This window comes from Babylonia areolata, chromosome 20, assembly GCF_041734735.1.
Source record: "Babylonia areolata isolate BAREFJ2019XMU chromosome 20, ASM4173473v1, whole genome shotgun sequence".
Taxonomy (NCBI): Eukaryota; Metazoa; Mollusca; class Gastropoda; order Neogastropoda; family Buccinidae; genus Babylonia; species Babylonia areolata.
In genome coordinates, this window is record NC_134895.1 from 18,594,100 (window position 1) to 18,606,489 (window position 12,390).

Here is a 12,390-nt window from a genome sequence, read left to right on the forward strand (position 1 = left end):
GAAGAAATCGTCGATTTGCCGTTCATCCCATCAACAAAGTGCGACACCTTCATGGCGCATATCATCATCTTATGCCCCAGCTATGGAGTGATGAAGAGAAATTCGTGGCGTATTTTAGAATGAAACCAGTGGTTCTTGTCGTCTTTGTTATAGATAAAAGTTCGAATCCTCACTGCAGCGATCAACCTCTCGTCGTCCATGTTGGAAAGGAAGTGTCGTTATTTATCCAAAAAATCAAGCACGAGTTTAGTCCCTTTTCACCCGTGCGGCCGCGTGTGCTCGGTTTGCACGACCGTGCAAAACGCGGCGTAAAATTTACGGGTCCAAGACGGCTCAGCATAACCACATTCACCCGTCCCCAGTAAGCCCAGAGAAGGATTTTCCTGAAACCGAACGTGCAATTTGCGCCGCAAAACGTGCGGCGCGTTTGGCACGGTTCAGTATAACCACGGCCTAAGACTCAAGAGGCAGGGCAAAGGAGAGAAGAGATTATATATATATATATAAAAGAAAAGAAAAAAAAAGAAAGAAAATCTGATTTTTATCTTCATACAGAAAATATGCTTTGTTAACCTTTCACGACTGATCTGCAATAGTATTTTCCTTCATATTTTATTATTTATCAAAAATGAACAGTTTTCCTGAAAATTATCATTTATATAAACATGTTGTCTACACTTTGTTGATGACTGCACATGATTATATTTACGTAATTATTAAACACAACCTTCAGTTTTGCTCTTTTGTACTGATGTCTTAAAAAAAGGAAAAAAAAAACAATATGAAATTTCTTTTGTTCCTCTTCAACTGAAACAATATTCAATTATTTTTGCCATCAATAACCACTGGGTTAAAAATCAACCCTAAGGAAAAACCATAATGCAGTATGTAATATCACAGTGTATCAAGAAAAGACAGGGGAAAGTATACAAAGAAGAATAATTAGCAAATGATACAAATAACAAAACAGGAGAGAGAGAGAGAGAGAGAGAGAGAGAGAAGCAGAGACAAGAGTGAGAGAGAAAAGCATTCAGTCTTACGGACATGTATTTAAGACATCTGTTATGAAAATGCTTTCATCCCATCAAAGAAGACATTAAAAGTTTTAAGTTCCATTCATTCACATTGTCCACTGTGACCAACATTGAACAAACTAAGTATCATATGAAACATCAATCATTTCATAGCATGATAATGACCCCAGTAAATTCATCATAAAAAATGTTATCATTAATAGAGTGGCTTTTTAAAATAGAAAATAAAAAATATGGCAGGGTGACTTGCTACCAGGCTACAGTCTCCTTCTACCATCCCCCCACCCCCTACCCAAACCACACGCCTTCCCTGTCCTGAGCTCCTCCCATCAGTTCATAATTTAAAGAAACTTCAACCAAGTTTTTGAAAAAAAAAAAGGTTTGGTTTAGAACCTTGTAACTGCATAACTTTTGAAAGACACCTTGAACTTTACTGACGGTGTATGGAAATGGGCATGTATTAATATCTGAGCAACACAGAAGGATTAATTTCATTTCAAGACAACTTTACACACTGTACTTTATTACCTTTTCTGCTGATGCTCACAACAACAATTTTAAAAACACAAAAAAATTAAAAGTCTAAGTATGAATGATGATACCATGGTTAGGTTATGGCTGGTTTCATGATGACAACGTAAGATGACATTGTGATCACAATGCGGCTGATTTGATAAGATATTTTTTGTTCAAACTACTTCACCATTCATTCTGCCATTTTGATCATCAAACATTGTGGTCGTAGGAAATTCACACTTGCATGTATAAATAACATATATGTGTGTGTGTTCACAATTTATGCACAGCACCACAAGGGTATGCTGGGAAGGGGACTGCATCATGCACCAGTAGACTGAGGGTGTGACTGATTCTCCTGTCACTGAAGATTCCTAATCCCGAATAATAATACTGACCTAAATTCACTTACGATGTGACTGTTCTTTACTTTTTCATAAATATGAAGCAATAGAACACAGATTATTTCATTTTCTGTGTTCAGCAACACAGCTGATGTGTGAACCTTTGTATAGGTTATAAACAGGAAACGTTCAAAGGGTAGTCATTTATTTTCATTCAAACACAACAACAAAAATAGACAAAGGGACAGGTGCATAACTTCACAACTTGTACAGTATATTGCTATGTTTGAATCAGTCTTACTTTAAAAAAAATATTTCATAAATGATAAAGGGAAAACCATCTGCAATTCACAGATAATGCATTGTTGAAAAAGAACATTGAAATCATGAGACTTGTCACTGGTGGGGAAAGAAAGAAAGAAACAAAATAAACAATAGAGAGATTGCAATAAAATTTATACAGGACAACTTTACAGATTACGCTGGTAAAGTAAGTACTGTATACATATAATATATATTCACATATTTATACAAATATCACAACAGCCTAAATTTCACACTTCAAGCGGACAGCAGATTGATTTACAAGTCAGTATAATTTATTAAACAAATGCCCCTCAGTGCTAACAATTCCTAGTTGTATTTCTTTTTTGTTATTGTTATTCTTCCTTTCTTTTAAGTTTGGCTTATTAGTTGTCATAAAGAGGTTTACTCTCCTTGGATTTATATTTGAAAATTATATGATTATGTTGCTGTTCTTTTTCTATAATTCACTTTACAGTATTCAAAGTCATTAATGGTTTGTTACACATGACTTGAAAGCAAAGATGAAAGAAAATGAATTACAGAGAGAGAGAGAAAAGGATGGAATATTGAGAAAAAGAAAGACAGACAGAGAAACAGACAAAGCCGTAAGACAGAGACTTCTAGACTGTAGACTGATGACTTAAAACTATTTGTTCTGTCACATACACTCTGAACATTCTGTTGTTGCTGGGTTGTTTTTTTTTTTTCCTTTTCTCATATCAGTGTGTCTGGTAAGATTTGTTCCAGCAGAGAATAGGATGCCCTTATCCCTCACACCAACAACAGATAAGTCACAGACAAAACATGAGTTGTTGAGACAGACCCACAGACCTCACTCTTTCTCACTGTAGTGTCAATGTTCAACATCAGCAGCAATTCCCAGAAACTGTGAGCACACATGTACAGCCTGGCACTCCATCCTCACCATATTCCATACTGCCAGGCTCCCACCGTCCAATAGTTTTTTTGTTTTTTTTTTGTACACTGCCCAACTCATTCTGCAGCAAGGAAATCCGTGCTGATGGGCCAAGTCCTTCACTGTGGCTACACAGCAGCCGGTGAAGGAAGCAAAGAAGGAACTGGACACTAGCGCACAGCCTGTTAACAAGTTGCTTGTCAAGCGAAGTCTTGCTGACTGATGTCTGTCACACTTACAAAGTACAATCATCGCTGCTTCATCTGCTTACCTGAAAGCATGGCTTTGTGTGTGTGTATTGTGTTTTGAAACTACCCTGAGCTTAAAAAATACACCTGGCAGTCAGACCGGGTGAGGTGAAGACATTGCTAAACAATACCGTCATGGGTGGCAGTTCTCTGCCCTTGTTGAAGTGTCCTGATCCCAAGGAGGATCGTCCGCACACACTGTACACTCCTGACTCAGAGGTCAGGACCACGGAGACAAAACTTGTCACACATCGTCCACTGCTCTCTGCTTCTTCCCTGCTCTAGCTATGCTGCCCTTGCCGATCCCTGTGTCCATTGTTCCCATAGTGATCCCTGGGTTGATGGTGGTTCTCATGCTTCCCCACTGTCAATGCTCTAGTGTGGATGGTTCTTTCCCATACTAATACCTGTGTTGATGTTTTTTTTTGTGTGTGGATGGTTCCTTGTTGATTCCTTACTTATGTTCCCCATACTGACCCCAATGTTTATGTTCTGTGTTGATTCCTGTACTAATAGTTCCCATAATTACTTGTTCCTGTGCTGATGATTCCTGTATTGATCCCTGTGTTGATGTTCCTGCATTGATGGTTTCCACACTGATCCCTATGATAATGATTCCCATGGTGATCTCCACACTGATGATTCCCACACTGAAGTCGTCTTGCTGGAATCTGCTGGGATCAGGATGTCTCCCAATCTCCACCAGCCAGAGAGTGCAGTGACAATGCTCTCGTGTCTGATCTCCTTCCCCTGTGTCAGTTCCCTGCACTCTAAAAACAATGCTGAGTGAAAAAGGTTTTCAACGTCCAAGTGCAGACACTCCGAGTCTCTCACATGACAGGCCTCCTGCATTTTCTATCCGCCAGTCTGTGAGCACCGCTGTCCAGCTGACAGACAGACACTGTGAAAAACAGAGCAGGAAACACTGAGCATTGTGCTAGCCACAGGCAACACCCAAACTCCCATACACTGTGTAGCTGGACACCACAGCAGTCAGTGGACATCCCCTGAGAAGCGGCGCACAGAATGTGTGTGAAGGGACACTGATGAAGAAGTGTTGTGCCCACTGGCCATGGACATGCGTGTCAGCCATGGCCCAGCTGTTGAGGGCTGTGCTGTGCCGTGCCTCCAGGAGAGTCACCCGTGTGTACCTGCACTCTGCTGATGTGACCGACCATGCGCCGTGTACGCACCGTTTCAGTGGGAATCCACCATATGTACCTGCACATTGGCGATCACACTGTGGGGGCCTTTCAGACTGGTGGCCCCGGGAACGGGTGACCCCACGTCTGAAGTCAGACAAGTCTGTTCGGGGATGGGTGTGTACAGCGACAGCCGCGTGTGGGGAGGGGTGGGGCTGCGACTGCGTCGGCTGGAGGAACTAGGGGGCGGGGGGAGGACTGGGGGATGGGACAGCACGGCGGTGTAGGGGGTGGGTTTGAAGCGGTCCTTGGCGATGGAGTGGGGATCCAGACAGGGCAGGCTGGCGTGCTCCGAGTCCTCGTGGGGTGTCATGGTGCTGTAGCCGTGGTCGCTGTCCCCGCCGGCAGGGCGGCGATAGGACGTGTTGACCCGGTACGGGGAGATGCTGGCCGGGTTCTCGAAGGATGCCAGCACAAAGTTGGTGTGACCTGAACACACCAGTCACACCCATCAGTGTCTGTGTGACTAAAGGAATTGATGCATTCTTAAAAAGTGTGAAAATGCACACGTCATCAACGCCTGACACTTTCAAATCAGTCCATGTGGACCATCTTTGAAACTCTTAGTTCTACATGATCATCTTTGAAACCCACAATAGACAGAACACAGACAAACACAGACAACAGACAGAACACGGCAACAGACAGAACATCAGTACAGTCTCACCAGCCGTGGTGTCATCCGTGGGCTCGGGCTCGTCCTCGTAGTAGTGCGAGTTGCGCTGAGGGTTGTCGGGCAGAGTGCTGACGTACTGGTGGGAGTGGCGGTGCACGTGGTGGCGGTAGCAGTACACGCCCAGCGCCAGCAGCAGGAAGCATCCCATGATGCCTCCAGCCACAGGACCCACAGGCGTGCTCTTCATCGCCACCATGTCTAGCTCGCCCGATTCCGCTGTGAGCGTGAACATGTACATACATATGTTAACTTCCATGTGTTTTTATGGCAGGATTCCTCTGTGTGCATGAATACATACTTACATACATTAACTTTCATGTGTATTTCGGGGTTGTTTTTTTTGTTGTTTTTTTTTTTCAAAGCACATTCCACTGTGTGCATGAATACAAACCTGAACTGTTATATGTGTGTGTGTGTGTGTGTGTGTGTGTGTGTGTGTGTGTGTGTGTGTGTGTGTGTGTGTGTGTGTGTGTGTGTGTGGTTTTCACAGCACAGAACTGCACATATTTACATAAAAATGTACATATTGTCAGCAAAAATGTTACGCACATACGCACTTGTACTGAATAATGAAACTCCTTTTCTCTCATTCTCCATCAAAGAAGTAATCTGGTTAGTTATTCCATCAAAGAGTGAACACCAAACATGGATTTTTTTTTTAAAACTCTTTCAGGTAGTTCTGACCTTGACTGCTTCCATGCTGCCTGACTATGACTCTGCCTTCCTTTAAGGGTTAGGGGGATCAATATTTTAATGTGATATATGATTCAAATTAATGGGGCTTTGCACATTCTTTTCTAAAACCACTACTGCACACATTTTAATATAATCATCACAAACTTTAATATCATAAAGTTTTATACAACAATTACAAATACTTCAATCCCTTTATCGCAAACTTTAATACTAAGATCACACATATCTTACACATTTGCGCTGTTGGACTTTCGTGGAATGGGATCAGTATAGCATAATTCTGAAGAGCAGTTACTATCCTTTTTAAACTTATCGAATGTGTCCTGGATTTTGCTGAACAAAAAAAAAAATGCAAACCCAAGAGGAAGAAGTGCAGATAAAGAATGATGTTGACATCCTCGCCTGAAAGTTCTATCTTATCCAAGTGATGTGACAGCCCTTTACTGATGAACATACTCTTCACAGCAGTCTAGGGGTTAATAGCACTATCACAACCCCTTGTCAGCAGCTTATGTTGCCTGCTATCCCATTCAACACTGTCCCTTGTCAGCAGCTTATGTTGCCTGCTATCCCATTCAACACTGTCCCTTGTCAGCAGCTTATGTTGTCTGCTATCCCATTTAACACTGTCCCTTGTCAGCACCTTATGTTGTCTGCTATCCCATTCAACACTGTCCCTTGTCAGCACCTTTTTTTGTCTGCTATCCCATTCAACACTGTCCCTTGTCAGCAGCTTATGTTGTCTGCTATCCCTTTCAACACTGTCCCTTGTCAGCACCTTATGTTGCCTGCTATCCCATTCAACACTGTCCCTTGTCAGCAGCTTATGTTGTCTGCTATCCCATTCAACACTGTCCCTTGTCAGCACCTTTTGTTGCATGCTATCCCTTTCAACACTGTCCCCTTCTCAGCACCTTATGTTGCATGCTATCCCTTTCAACACTATTATCATCATCATCACTCACCACTGATCTCGTCGCCGTAGGGTGAATGAGCGCCCACCACTCCCCCAAAGCAGACCCTCTGGGAGTCACAGTACGGAGACTTGAGGGGAGTCTGTCCATCCTGCTGCACCTGGCACCACTGGCAGTCCACCACGCCCAAACAGTCCCTGCACACACACACACACACACAGAGGTTAACATGGCACTGTGGCATGGTGGTAATGTGCCCAACTGATGGGCGCAATAGCCGGGGGGTTAAAGTGTTGGACTTTCAATCTGAGGGTGCCCGATTCGAGTCTTGGTCACGGCGCCTGGTGAGTAAAGGGTGGAGATTTTTCCAATCTCCTGGGTCAACATTTGTGCAGACCTGCTAGTGCCTGAACCCCCTTCATGTGTATACGCACGCAAAAGATCAAATACACATGTTCAAGATTCTGTAATCCATGTCAGTGTTCCGGTTATGGAAACAAGAACATACTCAGCATGCACACCCCCAAAAATGGAGTATGGCTGCCTACATGGCAGGGTAAATAAACAAAACAGTCATGCATGTAAAATGTTAAATGTCTGTCTGGGTGTGTATGTGTGCATGCCTGAAATTTGATTGAATGACACAGGAAACAAATGAAGAGCGCTCAATGGCAGCCTGAGTCGGCTCCACGCAGGTAGGCAGCCTGTTGCACAAATGACCCCGTGTTTGTAAAGTGCTTAGAGCTTGGTCTCTGACCAAGGATAGCACATATAAGTATCCATATCAACAAGGAAGAGAGTGTCCATGGTTTTGAGCCCTAAATATAGACCAGTGGCGAAGTTCTAGCAAGACACGATAGGAATGTGCGTTGTTTTTTTCCCCCACCTTGTGGCAAAAGTGGCAAAGATCTCACTAGTCAAGGCTAGGAAGCCTTCAGTGCATCTTTGCTGCAAGGTAAGGATAAAATCTACTTACCGCCTTGCGCCAGTTTCTTTGTGTATGTACTTCTCGCCTTTGCCACTAGTATGTGAGTATACTCACAAATAAGAAACATGTCTCAGAATTTTAACTCCTCTTTACATCAGACCTTGAGTGGTGATCTGGGTGCTAATAATTCAAATGAGATGATAAACTAAGGTCACATGTGCAACAAGCACTTAGTGCATGTGAAAGAACCCAGAGCAAGAAAAAGGTTGCCAAGGGCAATATTCTGCAATAAAAATCCACTTAAATGGTATAAAAAAATCAAAAGAAAAAAGAAAAAAAGACGACGAAAACAACAGAAAAACGTGGGGCTACACTGCGGTGACACATTTTCTCCGGTGATAGCAGCCTGACTTTCTGTTTTGATGAAATAAATAATGCAACACAATACATACACAAACATCCATCCGTGATAACAAAGTTTAGATGCCTAAAAGAAAGGGTAAAAATCGTCATACATGGAAAAGCCCACATGAGTGAATGTGGGCTTGGCAGCCCATGAGTGTAGAAGACACACAAACACACATATATACACAGACTTAAACAAGTAAAAGGTGTGCATAAAGAGGGACATGAACATGAACAGTTCAGACAGGAGGCAAGGAAGCCCCCTCCTTCCTGTATTTTCATGTGAATTGCATTTCACTACTGAGGCTTTGGATCTAGGAACCAATTACTGAACCAAAAAGCAAGCTTCTGACCTGCCAAACTGTTCGTCTCATGTTGATTCCATCATGGGAAACACAAAATCACAAACCAACACGTAAGTTATCACTTACATTTTGCTTTTGCGTGAGGTACATTTGGGATCGTAGCACTGATTGAGCTGCTCTGTCAACTCAGGGGAGGCCAGCATCAACTGCTCTCGCTCAGGATCATGTGGACAGCTGGGGTTTCTGGCACACACACACACACACACACACACGTAAATGGAACAGTGAATTTTGGAGATTTGTGAATTTACGGATCGAGCAGAATAGACAACAATTATTTAACATATACACACACATTCATTCTCAAAGTTCACACACTCACACACACACACATAAACACCCACTCACTCAAAACTCATGAACACACAAACTCACAAACAAACACACTCACTCACTCAATCTCTTACAAACACACATACTAACATATATAAATACATAAACACACACACACACACACACAATCAGTGAGTGTACTCACGAATCATCCATGTCAACGAGTTGCCCAGAGCACAGATCCATGTCCAGAGGACACTCACAGGGACACTCGCACTCTGTCTGCTCCATGCGTTTACAGTTCAAACACAGCCTGTCGTACTGCAGTCACAGAACACAGGAAAAGGCTTTTAATTCAGACATCCTCCAAACATTGTTCAGGAAAACTGAACACCAGATCAAGATGGTTCACAATTCTATGGCAAATGATTTCAGGAAAACTTAACATCAAATCAACATGGTTCACATTTCAATTGCCAACTGTAAAATGACAGTAAGCAGTTAAATGACTGTTAAAATTTGATTTTTTTTTTTAATGCTGGTGTAATTTATTTGTGCACTATAATAAAAAAATAATTAAAAAAACTCTGCCACTGCTGGTCCCAAGCCCAGGTGAGAAAAGAGGAGGTCTGGGCATGGGGACAGCTCCCTCATCCTGTCAAACATCCCTCGCTACGAAAACTTCAACAACATAAGTCAGAGACATGAAAGAATAATGAGGCTAGGACAGTAAATGATTAACAAACACTAAAGAGTGGTAACTCTTGTGTACGGAGTGAGTTACCACTCTTTTTATTGCTCGTTAATTGGACAGAAACTTGATCTCTAACAAAAAGAGGAAATCATCAAGATATATGAAATTGTGAGGTATAAGATGCAAGTCCATAAAAGCCACAAGGCTAAGCTCCCATCTTTCAACCAAGAAAATCAAGGGTGTCACCAAGATGGAAGACTGGTGGACTGTTGTTGTTGATGGCTTGTGCCCCAGAGAGAGGTGATGATGATTATGGCGACGATGAAGGATGATGATATTAATTTCTTTTACTTGCTGACTCCTACAACAAAATCTTTAGCAGTATACATTCTTTAGATAGTTAAATACTATTTCACAACCATCTGTCATGTTACAGAATGCACCAATTTTTGGTATGTGTATTCCTATGGTGTGCATACACACATACACACACACACTCTCTCTCTCTCACACACACTCACAACATACAGTCATCTTACCATGCTGCACGGACAGAAGGCAGTGGCAGTTTCACAGGTGTGGTTGACAATGCCCAGAAAAGTGTTGGTTCCTGTGATGTGTGTGATCTGCACACAACATATAGGCCCACAATGAAGTCATAATATGTTTTTTTTATATCATGATTTTTTTTATATCCCCATATCCATGACTCATACTGCTGGACATCCACATCCACCCCAGACTGTGAGATCGACAAAACAAGTGTACGCATTATCATTTTTCCTAGCTAATTGTCATAAACTTTTAAAAATCCAGCCCATGGAAACAAATGAACACTCTAATTTACACTCATTAAAAATCCCCCCCCCCCCCCCATATTACTGGTTATTATTCAAAGGAATCAGATCAGGAACACACCAGTGATGCACAGTTCAAAACAGCATATAATATACATGGCTACAACTACATGACTGTATTATGTAAGTGTAGCATCTAATTCAGAGCAACAGTACATAAAAAACAAATGTTTCTTTTCTGGGCACAAAAGCTTGTTTATGACCATACTGACCACGCAGAAAGAAAGGTAACAGAATGATGCAGTGTACAAAGCACTCACCTGATAGCGGGCACAATGTTCCCCATGAGCCAGGTTGGTGAGGACCCCACTGAAACTGGTGTTAAACTGAAACACAGTCCAGGTGTGCAATTTCAAACACAGTGATCAAACATACCCATTTATGGGTCTAAAAAAATAGGACAAATAGATATTGCATCCTGCAAACACCGCACCTGTCCGTACACTCACATCAAAGTATGGCTGCAAACACCGCCCCTGTCCCTACACTATGGCATGCAAACACTGCCCTTGTCCCTATACTATGGCTGCAAACACTGCCCATGTCCCTATACTATGGCATGCAAACACTGCCCCTGTCCCTATACTATGGCATGCAAACACTGCCCTTGTCCCTATACTATGGCTGCAAACACTGCCCATGTCCCTATACTATGGCATGCAAACACTGCCCATGTCCCTATACTATGGCATGCAAACACTGCCCATGTCCCTATACTATGGCATGCAAACACTGCCCATGTCCCTATACTATGGCATGCAAACACTGCCCATGTCCCTATACTATGGCATGCAAACACTGCCCTTGTCCCTATACTATGGCTGCAAACACTGCCCATGTCCCTATACTATGGCATGTAAACACTGCCCATGTCCCTATACTATGGCTGCAAACACTGCCCTTGTCCCTATACTATGGCATGCAAACACTGCCCTTGTCCCTATATTATGGCATGCAAACACTGCCCATGTCCCTATACTATGGCATGCAAACACTGCCCATGTCCCTATACTATGGCATGTAAACATTGCCCTTGTCCCTATACTATGGCATGCAAACACTGCCCATGTCCCTATACTATGGCTGCAAACACTGCCCATGTCCCTATGCTATGGCTGCAAACACTGCCCATGTCCCTATGCTATGGCTGCAAACACTGCCCGTGTCCCTATACTATGGCATGCAAACACCGCCCATGTCCCTATACTATGGCATGCAAACACTACCCATGTCCCTATACTATGGCATGTAAGCACTGCCCTTGTCCCTATACTATGGCATGCAAACACTGCCCATGTCCCTATACTATGGCTGCAAACACTGCCCATGTCCCTATGCTATGGCTGCAAACACTGCCCATGTCCCTATGCTATGGCTGCAAACACTGCCTGTGTCCCTATACTATGGCATGCAAACACTGCCCATGTCCCTATACTATGGCATGCAAACACTGCCCATATCCCTACACTATGGCTGCAAACACTGCCCATGTCCCTATGGTATGGCTGCAAACACTGCCCATGTCCCTATGCTATGGCTGCAAACACTGCCCGTGTCCCTATACTATGGCATGCAAACACTGCCCATGTCCCTATACTATGGCATGCAAACACTGCCCATGTCCCTATACTATGGCTGCGAACACTGCCCATGTCCCTATGCTATGGCTGCAAACACTGCCCATGTCTCTGTACTCACATCAAAGTATCGCTGCACGGTCCGGTCGTTGTAGCGGTTGCACAGTCGTTTGCGTACAAAGTGCCGGTGGTTGAGGATGTCGTTGGCCACCAGCGGCTCCATGTGGGTGATGTGACGCTGTTCCGCTGGACCTTTACCTGTGGGGTCGATCAGGCCCGGGTGGGCCACTAGGTACCCTTCATCGTCCATCAGGAAACACCTGGAGGAACGCATGAAACAAGGTGATTTATTTCATCGTGTTTTTAGAAGAAAAAAAAATTTTTCTCAACGTTTTCATTTGATTTTAATAGGTCAACATTTTTACAAAGTAATAAACTC

The 12,390-nt window shown here is 43.1% G+C and overlaps 1 protein-coding gene across 1 annotated transcript in view; it reads right to left on the reverse strand.

Annotated features, from left to right (window-relative positions):
* The window catches only part of LOC143295292 (VWFA and cache domain-containing protein 1-like), a 75,455-nt gene that overhangs the window by 2,513 nt on the left and 60,552 nt on the right, over nt 1-12,390 (reverse strand). Inside the window, exons 22-29 of the mRNA XM_076606913.1 lie at nt 12,073-12,271; nt 10,635-10,700; nt 10,057-10,143; nt 9,029-9,144; nt 8,617-8,733; nt 6,904-7,049; nt 5,234-5,458; nt 454-4,995 (exon numbers count right to left, since the gene is read on the reverse strand). Of these exons, the coding sequence (XP_076463028.1) occupies nt 4,562-4,995; nt 5,234-5,458; nt 6,904-7,049; nt 8,617-8,733; nt 9,029-9,144; nt 10,057-10,143; nt 10,635-10,700; nt 12,073-12,271 (1,390 nt within the window). The 3' untranslated portion in view covers nt 454-4,561. The remainder of the gene's footprint in view (nt 1-453; nt 4,996-5,233; nt 5,459-6,903; nt 7,050-8,616; nt 8,734-9,028; nt 9,145-10,056; nt 10,144-10,634; nt 10,701-12,072; nt 12,272-12,390) is intronic.